The sequence below is a fragment of the Octodon degus genome, unplaced genomic scaffold (genome assembly GCF_000260255.1).
Source record: "Octodon degus isolate 3935 unplaced genomic scaffold, OctDeg1.0 scaffold00076, whole genome shotgun sequence".
Classification (NCBI taxonomy): Eukaryota; Metazoa; Chordata; class Mammalia; order Rodentia; family Octodontidae; genus Octodon; species Octodon degus.
In genome coordinates this window covers 8,105,109-8,119,815 of record NW_004524652.1, presented here as the reverse complement: position 1 = coordinate 8,119,815, position 14,707 = coordinate 8,105,109, and the positions used below count along the sequence as shown (strand labels likewise).

The window sequence follows — 14,707 nt, the reverse complement described above, 5'->3', positions numbered from 1 at the left end:
TGGCATGTGGTGCTGGGGGATTGAACCGCGGTCCCTGATGCTTTGCTAAGCTTGTTCTAAGTAGGTGCTTTAGACCACTGAGCCATCTCTCCAGCCCCTTGTTTTTGTTTTTTAAGACAGGGTCTCACTATGTAATTCAGGCTGGGTCTGAGCTCACTTGTAGCCCATTTTGCCCCTCAACTCACAGTGATCGCTCTGCCTCAGCCTCCCGAGTGCTGGGATTACAGGCTTGTGTCACCATGCTTGACTCAATTTTTAAATTTATAAGTTTGACTACATAAAATGAAAAAATATTGGCTGGCAAACTTTAAAACACAACTGACAAAGTAGGAAAAAGATATGTAGCATATATATCACAGATAAGTGACTAATAGTGATAAATATATACACTAATTTAAAGAAATAAACAGCATAGCTCAGTGGCACAGTGCTTGCCTGGTAAGCACAAGGTCCAGACTTCAAGTCCTGCTGTCCACCCATCCCAAAAAAAAAAAAAAGGAAAGATGTGAATAAACAATTCACAAAAATCATAGAATGGGATTTAAACACATAAAAAATAAAATCCTCAGTCTCACAATTCAGAGAAATGCTAATGAAAACCATACTAAAGCACTACTATTTCTCAACTACCAGTTTGGGAAAACCTTTGCTGAAGTCCAACTCCATGCTGTGTCGGGGAGTGCTTGGCCTGGCAAAGCTCTGCTACTGCTGTGGGGTATGGGCTTAAGGCTACAATGCCCAGTGGAAGTCTACTATTATTTTTAAATAAAAGGATAACAAAAAAGTGAACAAATGGAGTGGCTGCATTGTGAAGTAACTAGCACTGTGTTGGCCACGACTTTGGTCAGGCTGGGATGTGGTCTCGGTGCACCGGGCAGAGCCTGCTCCTTAGGCGGAGACTGCTTTAGGCAGCTGCCTTCCCGTCCTCCCATTGGTTATCCAAGCAAGCCACTGGGGCAGCTCCTTCAAACCCATCTGCCATTCCTGGCAGTCCTGACAAGGCAGGCAGGTGGAAACTGGATTCAATACTCTGGGGAAAGGCCCTGTCAAGGAGTTCTGGCTCAGTCCTACCAGAAAAGCAGAGGTGCAAAGAAAGCAGTAGAGTAACATAACAGAAGAACATTTCCGGAGCACTGGCCGTGTGTCAGCCAAATTAATTTCATTAATTTTCACAGCAAGTCTACTATGAAGTATTACTGATAAGGACACTGAGACAAATGTCAGTGACTCATCCAGCTAAAGGCTAAGAGGTGACAAGAGAGAAGTTTGAATCCAGGGAGGTCAGCTCTTCAGACACACATGTGGCCACAGCTGCAGGTCTCAGGTTTGGCCCCTCTCTCCTCAGCCATGAGAGAGAAGCAGACTGGAGGGGTGGGGAGGCTGGCCAAGGCCCTTTGCAGGGACAAGGCAAGGGCTGTCAACACCCTCCAGGACAGAATTTCAGTTTAACAGGATTTTGCCACAGTGAGGCAAATAATATCCTTGAGAAACAGAGCCACCTTTTTAGAACTTAATGCTGTAATAGAACATTCTAAGTAAAGAGATCCGCATTGGTGTTCACCAAACTTACAATTTTAAGGGTCACTTTCCCTAGTGAGGACATGAGCTACCTTAGGGAATTTCAGGGACCTGAAAGAGCCAGAAAAAATTTCTCGTGCCCATGATAAAGTAAGTGCATTGTGTGTGTGATCAAGAGAATTATTTATGAGATCTTAGCATACTAGATATATTCTGAGATAGTCCTCATGTAACAGTCATGCTTCATTCTTGAGACAAGTGATCCAAATCTCTCCATTTTGAAGTGATATTCTATAAATCAGACTTGTCCCTCTGAGACTAGCCTTACCTCCCTTAGCAAAAATTAAGAAAGGGGCTGGGGTACAGTTCAGTGTCAGAGCAGGTGCTCAGCAAGCCTGAGGCTGGGGCCATAGGATGGCATAGGGCGCTGCGACCATATCTGGACATCTTTCTCTTACCTTCCCAAGAGAAAAAGAGTTCGGCTCTTTGTCTGTGTCACCCACACGGCTTTTGCACACCTTGCAGATGTCATCCAGGTTGGCCTTCTTTGGCTGGAGCTGGCCATGGTCTTCCACCACCAAGTCCTTTGTGGGAGTATCCCGAGGACAAAGCCTTTTGGGGACTGCTTTTCTCGATATAGACTCTGGGGCCTGGGGTGCTCCCCTTCTGCCAGCCTGTGAATCTGACTGTCGCCCATCTGACCTGAAATATTAATGGGCATTAAATGAACACACTCTTTACTTTGAAATTTATTTCATATATATATGAACAACATGGAATGACAGTTATAAGAGTACTGATTTAGGGAGTATATTGAAATAACACTGAATGAATTGTTGAAAGTTCAGATTTATGTCTATGGTCATTTAAATATTCCCTTGGCAAAAAAGATCTTTCAGAAAAGTAGTTTAGTGCACATGCAACACACATCATGTACATAATACAGGGATAGGATCAGATGAGGAGAAATCACTAAACAAATCACTGGACAGCTGTATGATAAAATTTTATGGGGCCATGAAAACTTTTTCTTTTAAATCAAAATCAGCGGTACTGAACAGGCTCACAATCTATTTTATGGGAAAACCAAGACACAAATTGACATAGGATCCCAATCTTGGCTTTTTAGATTTTTACTTTTTTGTGATACTAACGACAGTACCCAGGGTCTTGGGCACGCTGAGCAAGGGCTCTGCAACTGAACTACGCCTGCACACCTTTTATTTTATTTACTTCATTTTCAGACGAGGTCTCATTAAGTGGTCCAAGGCCTCAAATTTAGCCTCCTCCTACCTCAGCCTCCAGAATAACTGGGACTATGGGGATGTACCACCACACCCAGCCCAAATCTTTTTTCTAAATCTAATTATATGTAAAATTAAAAGAAATATAGTGAGTTAAAATGTTGATAGCAGCTATCTCTGGGTGATGCAATTATGAATGAGTTTTATTTTCTTTCTTGTGCTTTTCTATATTTTCCAGATTTCTCATAGCAATTCTGTGTTACTTTACAATAAAACATACCTTTCCCAAAAAATTTTATTTAAAAAAGTAAGAAAATGATTGGCTGTCCTACATCTAAGAAGGAGTCCTAGGTAAGGAACACAGACTTTCCTGTGAAACTTAAAACTCTAGCACTCTTGGGCTGGTGAGATGGCTCAGTGGTCTAAAGCACCTACTTAGAATAAGCTAAGCTAAACAAAGCACAGGGACCGCGGTTCAATCCCCCAGCACCACATGCCAGCCCCGCCCCCTGGTGGGCTGAGCTGGCCACACACACAAATAAATAAATAAATGTAAAAAAAAATAAAGTGGGGAATGTTTAAAAAAACAAAACAAAACAAAACTCTAGCACTCTTAAGAAACAACTGAAAAGTGAAAATGGGTTTTGAGTAATAACAAAGATAAACTAGATTGTCCTGTTAGATTCTGGCTAGAAGAAATGGAGCAGACATCTTATACAAGACGAGTGAGGATTTTTATGTGATAATTTGGCCTGAAAAACTCAGTTTCAGTCAAAATGTCTGATACAATGTCTCATTCCAATTTTATCCTAAGTGAAGGCCACTGGAATGCTTCACAGAAAAGTGGCAGTGGCTTTCTTAACCAATAACAAGTTAAAAGATGCCTTACTTTTTTCCTGCTGAGAAAAGACACAGTGCTTGTGGGGAACATGCCCCGCTTGGGTCATCACCCAGCGTAGATAAGATGAAGTTGGCTTCCAGTAGCATATCAACAATACTCACAGCCACGGGCCTAAGAAGGCAAAGTGAGAGCAAAAATGACACTAGGGACACATTAGAAAATGATACATAAACCTGAATTATAAATGAAAAAAAAAAGAAGATGATACATAATTACGGAGTAAAAAGGAACAGTATTAGTAAATGTCTTTTTGTGTTGTCTTAAATTAACACACTGCTGAGAGTTAAAATGGCCTTTAGAAATCATCAGATTCAATTTAAAATTTTAAGGCCGGGGAGATGGCTCAGTGGAATATGCACTTCCCTGGCAAGCGCAAGGGCCTGAGTTCAATCCCCGGTTCCACCAAAAAAAAGAGTAAGTAAAATTTTAGTGCTAGCACATACAGAGTATCATAGTTTTATAGAGATTTAACTTTCTTAAGCCACATATAATTTTTTAATTAGGTAATTTATTCAGCAGCATATCAAATTTATAAATGTTTCATTCTGCCAAAGAATACATCTTTCTCCATCAAGTTACCAATTTAAAAATATCATTTCATAGCATCTTTCCAAAATTTAGTTTGATAAATGTTGCTAGTAAAGTCAAGGAATTCCTGAGATGTGTGAGTTAATTTCACTACAATTCAGAATTTTATTGTCAGAAAGCAAGCAAGCAAGCAAGCAAGCAGAACAGCTGTCAAGGACCTACTTCCCAGGAAAATTAAAATGAATGGACACAGGAGCATGTGTAGCTTCTGAAAATATCAGCACCCCCTGCAGGAAGAAGAGAAGAAAATTTTAAGTCTTGATTAAGAACTACTGGTAGAAATTTGCATTTAACGCCAGGATGTGTTTACCTTCAACTCTTTGGAGCAAAATGTTATTTCAGTATCCAACCCAACCTGAAAGAAGTCAAACTCATCTGGGCCAATAAACATCTCACTGTACACGGAATTGGTCATATCTGTTCAATGTTATAGGAAAATGAAAAATAAAGTTACAAAGACTTTTTAAAAAATTTTAATGCAAAAACATAATAATAAACAGGTTAAAAATAGCACAAGTCAGGCAGGGGAAGATAGCTCAGTAGAATAAGTGCTTGCCTGGCAAGTGCAGGGTCTGAGTTCAATCCCCAATACTGAAAAAAAAAAAAAAAGCACAAGTTCTCTCAGAGTCCTCAGCTGAGAGCCAGGGTCTGGGCCTGGATCTATGTCCCCTCCCTCCCCTTGAGTCTGGGTGGGCTGGCCAACAGGGCCTGGCAAAGTTGGAGCAAAAGAAGGCCCCCAACCTCCCGCAGCAGTATCCTTTACTGTCAGTAGCCCAGGATTCCTAGCTACAGCTCCGGTTCCTTTTGTTCCATGCAAACTGGTCACTATGATGCATACTGTAAGAACCAGTCCCCAGGGGCTGGGGAGATGGCTCAGTAGAATAAGCACTTGCCTGGCAAGTGCAAGGGCCTGAGTTCAATCCCTGGTTCCGCAAAAAAAAAAGTCCCCAGCTGACAAGCCGTTCTGCCTCTGTACTTCCTGCTTGCTTATCCCATGTGCGCCCGAGACCACCAGAGAGCAGGGCCTGATACTCTGAGAATGAGCCCAATCAGGACCCGCCAACAAAAAAATGAATCTGCCTCCAAATCCTGGGTGTTGTTTTGTGCTTCTGTTTGTCACTGCAAAATGATCTCAGCCCGTTTCTGACAAACTTGAAGAGACTGGCAGTCCCCACTCCTGTCACCTACAGTGCCCCCCTCTTGTAACCCAGCACCACACCACAGGAGGCTCAGGGCATCTGTGGGCAGGCACTGTGGGTGACAGCCCAGCTGAGCTCCCTGCATCAACCGTAATCCACGTGTGGACGGCCTCATCACCTCTCAGGTGATTCCTGCCTTGCCACTACCCACATCTGCGCATGAGACCCCGTGGGGGAACCGCCGGGCTAGGTCTCATCAGCCCCAGAGAGAACCTGAGACGTGATAGATCACTGTTGTACGCACTGTCTTGAGGTAGCTTGTTAGAAGCAATTAATAAACAGAATATCATAAAACCTGGTTTATTCTAAAGGGAACTACTGTAAATATAGTTTACATGTAACAAAGATATTATATTTTACTACTTTCAATTTTGTTTCCAAAAAAAGCTTCAAAAATTAACCCCCACCCAAAGTTAATGAAAAACAGAGTAAGAGATAAAGTAAAATGTATTACACCAAATTGTAAAACCTAGATTAAAAAGTGAATTTAAAAGTTTTAAGTTGAGATATACTTCATTTACCCAACACTCACCATGGTAAGTATACATTTAGGTGGTTTTTACTATATTCACAAGAGGGTGCAGCCATCACCTCTAGCTCCTACATATTTTCATTGCCTCAGAAAGAAACCCCATGCCTGCAAACATTCAGGTTTGCTCCCCAGACCCCTCTGCCCCACAGCTGGCAGTCACTCATCTACTTTCTGCATACCAGACCGAGCGCGGTGGTGCACACCTATAATCCCAGCACTCAGGAGGATGAGGTTGGAGGATCATTGCAAGTTCAAGAGGCTACAAAGTGAGCTCAAGCCCAGCCTGAACTGCACAGCAAGACCCTGTCTCGAGAAAAAAAAAAGGACTGGGGATATAGCTTAGTGGTACAGTGCTTACCTAATATATGTGAGGCCCTGTAGTCAATTATCAGCACCATGAAAAAAGTAAGGAAAAAGAGAAGGGAGGAGAAAAAAAAAAAAAACATAACCAATAGAATTGGAGGAAATGTTTGCAAATCATATGTACATTGAATAAACAAAAAACAATCCAAGTGAAAAAAAGGAAAGAGATTTGAACAGACATTTCTCCAGAGAAATAACCAATGAGCACATAAAAAGATGCTCAGCATCCTTAGTCCTTAGGAAAATGCAAATGAAACCCACAATGAGACGCTACTTCACACCACTAGGCTGGCTGCACGCCAAGGGCAGACAATGGCACGTACTGTGAAGGACGCAGAGAATCGGAACCCCCACACACTGGCAGTGGAAAGGGAAAGGAGACAGAGCTGGCCTGATGGCATGCATTCATAGTCACAGCCACACGAGGAGATGAAGCAGGAGGATCAAACGCTCAGCCTGAGAAACCTGGCGTGATTCCGTCTCAAAAACTGAAAAGGGCAGTGGAGTAGCTCAAGGGCTAAGTGCTTGCCTACATGCAACCTGCTGAGTTCAGTCTCCACTACAGGAAAACCAAAAACAGTGCCCCACCACTGAAAACAGGCTGGCATATTTTCAAAGTGCTAAGTACGATGTTACTGCAAGACTTAGCAATTGCACTCCTAAGTATATGGCCAAGATAAATAAAAATATGTCCACAAAAAGCTCATATGTGACTGTTCATAGCAGCATTACTACTAAGACTAAAGTGAAAAAAAAAAAAGAAAAAAGACTAAAGTGAGAGTCAAAATGCCTATCAAATGGTGGATGAATCAATAAAATCTGGCATATCCATTCAAAGGAATATTATTCAGCAATAAAAAGAAGTGAAGGGCTGGAGATATAGCTCAGCAGCACAGCGCCTGCATGGCAAGCCACAGTCCTGACTTTGATTCCCTTCCCCCCAAAAAAAGCAAAACAAAAAGACCTGTATTTAAGTGAAAGAAGATAGATATAAAAGGCCATTTGCTGGATGGTTTCATATATATGAAGTATCCTAGACTAGACAAGTCACAGAGGCAGAAAGTGGACTAGTAGTCACCAAGGGCTGAGATGGGGACAAAATGGGAAGTGACTGCTAGTGGGCTTGGGGTTTCTTGGGGGAGGTGACTACTCTAAAAGATTCTAAGCTTAAATATTCTAAAGTGGGTGGTGGCTGCACAAGTCTACATATACTAAAAAATTAATTGTATACTTTCAATTGTATGGTATGTGAGTTATATCTCAATAAAGTTGTTTTTAAAAATAAAATGAATTTAAGGGCCGGCCAAATAGCTCAGCGGATTAAAGCACCTGCAAGCAGGCACAGGGGCTGGGGTTCGATCCCCAGGCCTGCTGTGCTGGCCCTGCCCCCGGGCACCCTGAGACCAGGATTGAGACTGGGTGTGGCGGTGCGCGCCTGTAATCCCAGCACTTGGGAGGCTATAAACAGGCAGATCACTACAAGTCCGATCTAGTAGTGAGACCCTGAACACTGTAGAACATTTCCTAAAATACTAAATAAATAAATACAATGAATTTAAAATAAAAAAATGTTGTCTCCCAAACCCATTCCATTTCCTCTCGCCTCACTCTTCTCCTCCCCACAATATCTGTATACTATTTTTAAGTATACCTTTGTTCAAAAGAGAGATTCAGTCAAAGCTTCTTACCTTCCTTTTGAACTCCTTAATAACAGAGACCCTGCCTTAAAGTGCATTTCATATAAACCAGACTATACATGTGAAATACCAGTTTTTGCTTAAGTTGGTCTGAGATGAATTTTACAGTTTCTAATGGGAAAGGCATAAAAGTACAATTTTGATTCACATGTACTATTTTCTTTTTCATGTCCATGTTTAATAACTTAAATATCATTCATTTATGAATATATGTTAAAGTAACTTTAACATAATCTTACAACACCAGGATCGTAAATGACATGTGTTTTAGAAATCAAACCCTTCAGCTAAGCAAATTTCTATTTTAAGTCTCGTTCTCAAGTTAGTAGTGTAGCTCAGTGGCAGAGCACCTGCTTAGCATACACAAGGCCCTGTTCAGTCTACAGCACAATAAAAAAAAGTCTCATTCTCACATCTGTGTCTGTTTGATCTGGCCATTAATGAGCCATAATATTTCCTTATACTGTGGACAGAGTTTCATTAAATTGAATATGTATCGCAATGTATATATTCTTCTTTGTTGCTATTATAAATTGGTTCCCTAGTACTACGTCCTTTGAATACTGTTCATGTACATGAGAACCATTTGATTTTTTCATATTTGTGCTATATCCTATTGCGTCTGGATTACTGATTCAATTTTATCATTAATCTGTTAGGTGTACAACTGCATCATCTGCAGCTCGGGATACCGCCACTTTTTCCTTAGTGACTCTGACTCATCCAATAGCATCAGTTAATAACTAGTATAATACTAAATGGAAGTGGAGATAGATGAGGCATCCTTATGTTATAATTTCGATGTAAAATGTCCCCCGAAAGCCTCCTGTGTTGGAAAGGTGAGTAGCTCATGGGGGTACTGTGCTCAGCAACAAATACACCCACTGAGGAGCTCCCACTGAATGCGCCGCTGGGAGGGCGCCCTGGCTGGAGGTGGCCCTGCGAGGCCTTCCATCCCCAGCTGTGAGCCAGAATAGGTCTCCGCTCCTTTAAGTTGTGGGTGTTGGGGATTTGGTCCCAGCAGGGACATCATACTTAGTTCTTATCATTGTCGGAAGTGATGCTGACACACTCTCATTCAGTAAGATGCACACTTTCACTGTGCCAGGAAAGTGTCTTGCTGGTCCTGGGTGCATCAGAAGAATACGTGCTAGGCTCTTCGTCTTGTTTAAGGCAACTATGGAGATAGCCATATCCATTTTTTTCTTAGAACTGTTAATGTAGCATTGTATATAGACAGTATAGTATTGAGCCAACTTAGCATTTTGGATTAAATACCACTTGGTCATGGCTGATGGTTTCCTTAAAGAAGTGTTGAATTTTGGTTCCTAATGTATCATCTTATGTTTATAAAGTATATGTTTAAAATTTATTATATATTCAATAATATAGCCTAAATATTTTCTATATCAATAAGTATACTTTTATAATTATCTATGTGGAGGTGGGTATTTTGAGATTTTCAGTATAAAACTACTCCATTTCTTTTTTTTTTTTTTTGGTACCAGGGATTGAACTCAGGACCTTATGCTTGCCAGGCAGCACTGTGCCACTGAGGTATCTCCCCAGCCCATAAAAAACTACTCCAATAAACATCCATGATGTATCCCCACAGACAGAGGGGAATGCATTTACACATATACAAATAACATTGCCTTTTCTTTCTTTCTTTTTTTTTTCTTATTTTAAAGAGAATATTCCCTTCACTCAGCCAATCTCCTGCTGTTTGATCTGAAGTGTAGGAGACAATACACCAAATTATTAAAGTACTTATCTCTAGGTACTAGGATTTCAGATGAACTTTTTATTGATGCTTTTAAAAATATTTTGCATTTTCTTCCATGGATATGAATTATACATACACAGTAAAAACAGAAGTTAAGAGATACATATTCTTCAAATGTCCCAGCAGTACTTTTAGTGCACATTCATCTCAAACAGGACAGCTCACTTCACGCCCAGTGTGCGAGCATAGAGCAAATTCTATAATAAGATTAAACAGTTGGATCCCAGGCAACAAAACCATAACTACTCATTAGACAGCTACTCACAAGGGATGGTGTTGACTGGTTACTAAATGAACATCCGTATGCAGAGATGACACAATGAAACACAAAACAGACCCTCTCCCTAGCTGAGCATGTATTTTCCGGATCATGTACTGCTGAGTGCCAAGACAGGACGCCGCATGAGACTCGAGGGAGGCAATGAAAACACAGCTTTAGGAGCTTGCACCTACAGGACCAACTATCTGTGTGCAGACCCTGAGCCAGCACTTACGGCCTGTGTGACACCAGCAAGTCGCACAAGCTATCTGTGCTTCAGTGCCTGCATAGTCAACAACAGTCCCTGCGCCACAGAGCTGTTACGAAGATCATGTAAATTCATAACGCAAATGACTTAAACTAGATCTTCGCATACACTAAATGCTACAAAAGTCACCTGACCCAACGTAAGCCTTAGTTCTACTGGCTTTTCATTTTAAAATCATAGAGTTCTTTCCTTTACATTCTCTCTTTTAACTCTTGCTACTAAAGGCAAATTAGGGGCTGGAGAGATGGCTCAGTGGTCTAAAGCACCTACTTAGAACAATCTTAGCAGAGCACAGGGACCGCGGTTCAATCCCCCAGCACCACATGCCAGCCAGTCCCGCCCCCTGGTGGGCTGAGCTGGCCACACACACACAATAAATAAATGCTAAAAATAAATAAACAGCAGAATATATTTAAAAAAAAAAACTTCATAAAGGCAAATTAGCCAAGAGCAAAAGTTTTAAACAGCTTGTTGTACCAAAAAGAACAAGATTGTTTTGTTTTGTGGCACTGGGGATTGAACGCAAGATCTATACACTAAGCTATTCACAAGCCTTTAAAAAGCTTTTTGAGACAGGCTCTTGCTAAACTGCCGAAATGTCTGGGTGTGGTGGTGGCTGCAGGAGAATCACTGTGAGCCTGAGGCCAGCCTGAACTGGATAGTGAGACCCTGTCTCAAAAATACTTGCTAAATTGCCCAGGCTGGGTTCAAATTTACATCTTCCTGCCTCAGCTTCCCAGAGTTCTGAGATTATAGGCATGGGCTACCGCACTGGGCTCCTAGCAATTTTTTCTGATGCTAAAAATGTACTCCAAGTTGGGCATGGTGGTGTGCAACTGTAGTACGAGCAGGGAGATCGGTGGAGCCCATGAATTTGAGATCAACCCAAGCAAATGCAAGACTCATTTCTAATTCAAAGTTACTTTTTCTTCCTATGTAGTCAAAGATCAACTCAATTTGATTGCTGACCTCATAGTTTTTCTTTATGCAAAGCAGAAAAGATGGTAGGTGAGAAATAGAAAAAAGGGCTGGGGAGATAAGTTCCCGCCTGGCAAGTGCAAGGTCTTGAGTTCAATCTTCAGTACATGCCCTCCCCCCTCCACCCTGGGGGGGGGGGAACTAAAATGAAAATACACTTTCCTTCCAGGGAGATGGAACAGTAGAATAAGTGCTTGCCTGGCAAGTGCAAGGGCCTGAGTTCAATCCCTTGTTCCGCAAAAAAAGAAAATATACTTTCCTCAGTAAAAATTCTCTTAACTTTGAGGTAATCTGAATTTCAAAGTCAATTTCTTTTTTTTTTTTTTTTTGTGGAACCGGGGATAGAACTCAGACCCTTGCACTTGCCAGGCAAGAAATATCTCAATTACTAGTAATGTTCAATTTCTTAGATCTCTTATTGGATAACACAACAATAAAAAGTTTAACTTTCCACATATCACTGCTTTTAAGACAATAATAAACATTATGCTGTTAACATACTTCATAGCTGGGAACGAAGACATCTAGGAAGCAAACACCCTCAAACCTCCACAGCTGGTCTTGTTCTTACCCTTTGATCCCCCACGAGAGCTCTTGAGGCACAAATTCAGGGGAGAAACAGAAAGAGTAACTTCCTCCTGATTCGATGGAAAGAGAACCATTGTCTCAGCCAGTAATCTATAAAATATAATGAAAAGCCTTAATACCATTTGAAAGACAAACAAACATAACCTTCTTAAGAGGACTCAGATCTTGAATCTGGATACAAACAGGATAATTGGCCTGAGTTTAGAAAATTTTACCCAAAAGTCCTATCTTCTTTCTTACATACAAATTGCTATATTTCTTTTTCTTTCTTTCTTTCTTTCTTTCTTTCTTTCTTTCTTTCTTTCTTTTTTTTTTGCGGAGCTGTGCCAGGTTTATTGGCACTGCCTCTAGAAGAAGGTGTTGGGGCTCCAGGTGGTGAAGCGGGGCTGGTGCTGACGACAAAGGACCCGGTGGGGCAGTGAGAATTTGATCTTGGAGTCATGGAACCACTTGCCAGCGGGCCGGCGGCACCTGCTGGCTGTGATCTCATCCACCTTCGAGATCTGGATGGAGTGGGTGCGGGCTCGGTGCTGGAGCCCAGGTCCCGGTAGCACTGGGTAGCCTACTGTGGTCAGGTCCTGGTGCTCCCGGTACATGTTGCAGGTGCCACTGCGGGAGTCACAGCACAGCCAGATGCCAAAGTTCTTCATCCGCAGCGGAGACTTCTCAAACACCTGCCCACAGTAGACGATCTCCCCTGAAGATTTCTTCACCTTCTTCAGCTGGGACATGAAGTACCACAAACGGGACTTGGCGACACGGTTGGATGCGAAAATCCGTATGCAGGACTCGGGTGGGTAGGCAGCACTCCACCACCTTGTATTCCCAGAGTGTGCCCGAGACCTTCCTTCATGGCGCTCCCTTCTCGCTTGCTGCCACCCACAAAAAAGGCACTATATTTCTGGTGTATCTTTAAATTGTAGTTTCATTTGAAGGCCAAGAGAATAGCAAAATACAACCTTAGTAAAACATGTGAAAGCTGCAGTTTGAACAAAACATCACAATCAAATATTTTGTATGTTTTTTACATGTCCACTGTATTTAAATTTTTTTTTAAATTGGCCCAAGATGATACTGTAAAGGAAGACAATGGAAAATGAAGCTGCTTAAATACAGCCGAGCTACACTATGCTGGAGTCATAAGGTCAGGCGTTTACATTTTTTTACTTTTTTTTGCAGAACCAGGGATTGAACTCAGGCCCTTGCGCTTCCCACAGAAGCACTTAATCCACTGAGCCATCTCCCTGGCCCTTAGGGCAGAGGTTTACAGTCTGTTGCCTAGGTTTCTTCTTTTGTTACTTTCCTAGATGTTACTTTTAAGACTCTCTTGATGTCACACGTGGCATCTATTCTGGACTTCCTTTTTTCTTTCATTTTTTGAGATAGGGCCTATGTCCCTGAGGCTGGCCTTGAACTTGCGGTGAACCTCCTGCCTCAACTTCCTGCTCCTCAGTGCTGGTGTCACAGGTGTGTGCCATCACCTTGGGCAGGCTTCCTTTACTAACAGCTTTGTGGAGGCGTAACTCACATACCACAGGTTTAAAGTTGTTGGAGTTGCATTTCCCTAATGACCAGTGACACGGAGCAGCTTTCCACATGCTAATTGGCCTATTGTGTATCTTCTTTGGGGAAATGTCTACTAAAATTCTTCATCTGTTTTTAGTTGTCTTTTTTAAAAGTTGCACTGTAAGTACTGTCATCCTTTGAAATTGAGATGTTGCTAGATAAAAATGAAATTTTAGAATGAATGCAGTCTTGGCATTAACCTGATGCTAGACATTAGTTTAGCAGTTTATTAATGTCAGAATGTTATGAACACCTAGAAAATTCACAAGAAAACTTTTCTGTTGTTAGAGGGAAAGTGTTACACAAGAGGCCAAATAATTTTTTCCTTGATGCTGGAAGTTGAACCCAGGTCTCTCGCATGCTAGGCAAATGCTCTATCATAAAGCTTACTCTCAGCCTGTAGGATGCCAAATAACTTCATGCCTGTCCCCAACCCCCCAAAAATACTGATAGTTGGTAGTGGTGGTGCATTCCTATGATCCCAGCACTCGGAAGGCTGAAGCAAAAGGATTACTGTGTGTTCAAGAGCAGACTGAGCTACATGGAAAGGGCTTGTCTCAAAAAAATAGAAAAAAGGATCTGAGGGTATAGCTCAGCAGTACAAGTGCTTGCCTGGCAACAGCAAAGGCCTGAGCTTGATCCCTGGTATGAAAGCAAGCAAGCAAGCAAGCAAGGAAGGAAGGAATAAAACATGAATGGGCAATTCAAAAAGTAAGAAAAACACAAATTGTTAATATATTCTGAAACTTACTAGTAAGAAAGAAAATGTAACAGTAGAGGCTGTCACATAAAACTATTTTTTCCTACTAGATTGTCCAAAAAAAGTCTTTTTATTATGTAAAGAGAATACAGAATAGTAAAAAAATACTAGAAACAATACAAAACTTCACAAACAAAACAATAGGAACTCTGACAATGGTTGCTGTATTGTATAATGCTGCCCTTACAGATTGGCAAAATTTTGAGATTACTTAATCCTCTGCTTAGAATTCTCCTACACTTCTGGTGGGAATGGAAACTCACATGAATGTGACATGGCAATTTAGTAGTCAGTATCTTTGTTGGCCCAGTAATTCTATTTCTAGGACTCTTTTTTAAAAGTTGCACTGTAAGTACTGCCATCCTTTTGAAATTGAGATGTTGCTAGATAAAAATGAAATTTTAGAATGAATGCAGTCTTGGCATTAACCTGATGCTAGACATTAGTTTAGCAGTTTATT

General features: G+C 41.4%; 1 protein-coding gene across 2 annotated transcripts in view; it reads right to left on the bottom strand.

Moving 5' to 3' along the window:
* The window catches only part of Rad9b (RAD9 checkpoint clamp component B), a 38,907-nt gene that overhangs the window by 6,656 nt on the left and 17,544 nt on the right, over positions 1–14,707 (bottom strand). The window contains exons 6-10 of one of the 2 annotated variants that reach the window (XM_004635912.2): positions 11,905–12,011; positions 4,562–4,668; positions 4,414–4,478; positions 3,652–3,774; positions 1,977–2,220 (exon numbers count right to left, since the gene is read on the bottom strand). In XM_004635912.2, the coding sequence (XP_004635969.1) occupies positions 1,977–2,220; positions 3,652–3,774; positions 4,414–4,478; positions 4,562–4,668; positions 11,905–12,011 (646 nt within the window). The remainder of the gene's footprint in view (positions 1–1,976; positions 2,221–3,651; positions 3,775–4,413; positions 4,479–4,561; positions 4,669–11,904; positions 12,012–14,707) is intronic. The other variant, XM_023720471.1, reaches the window with a different exon arrangement.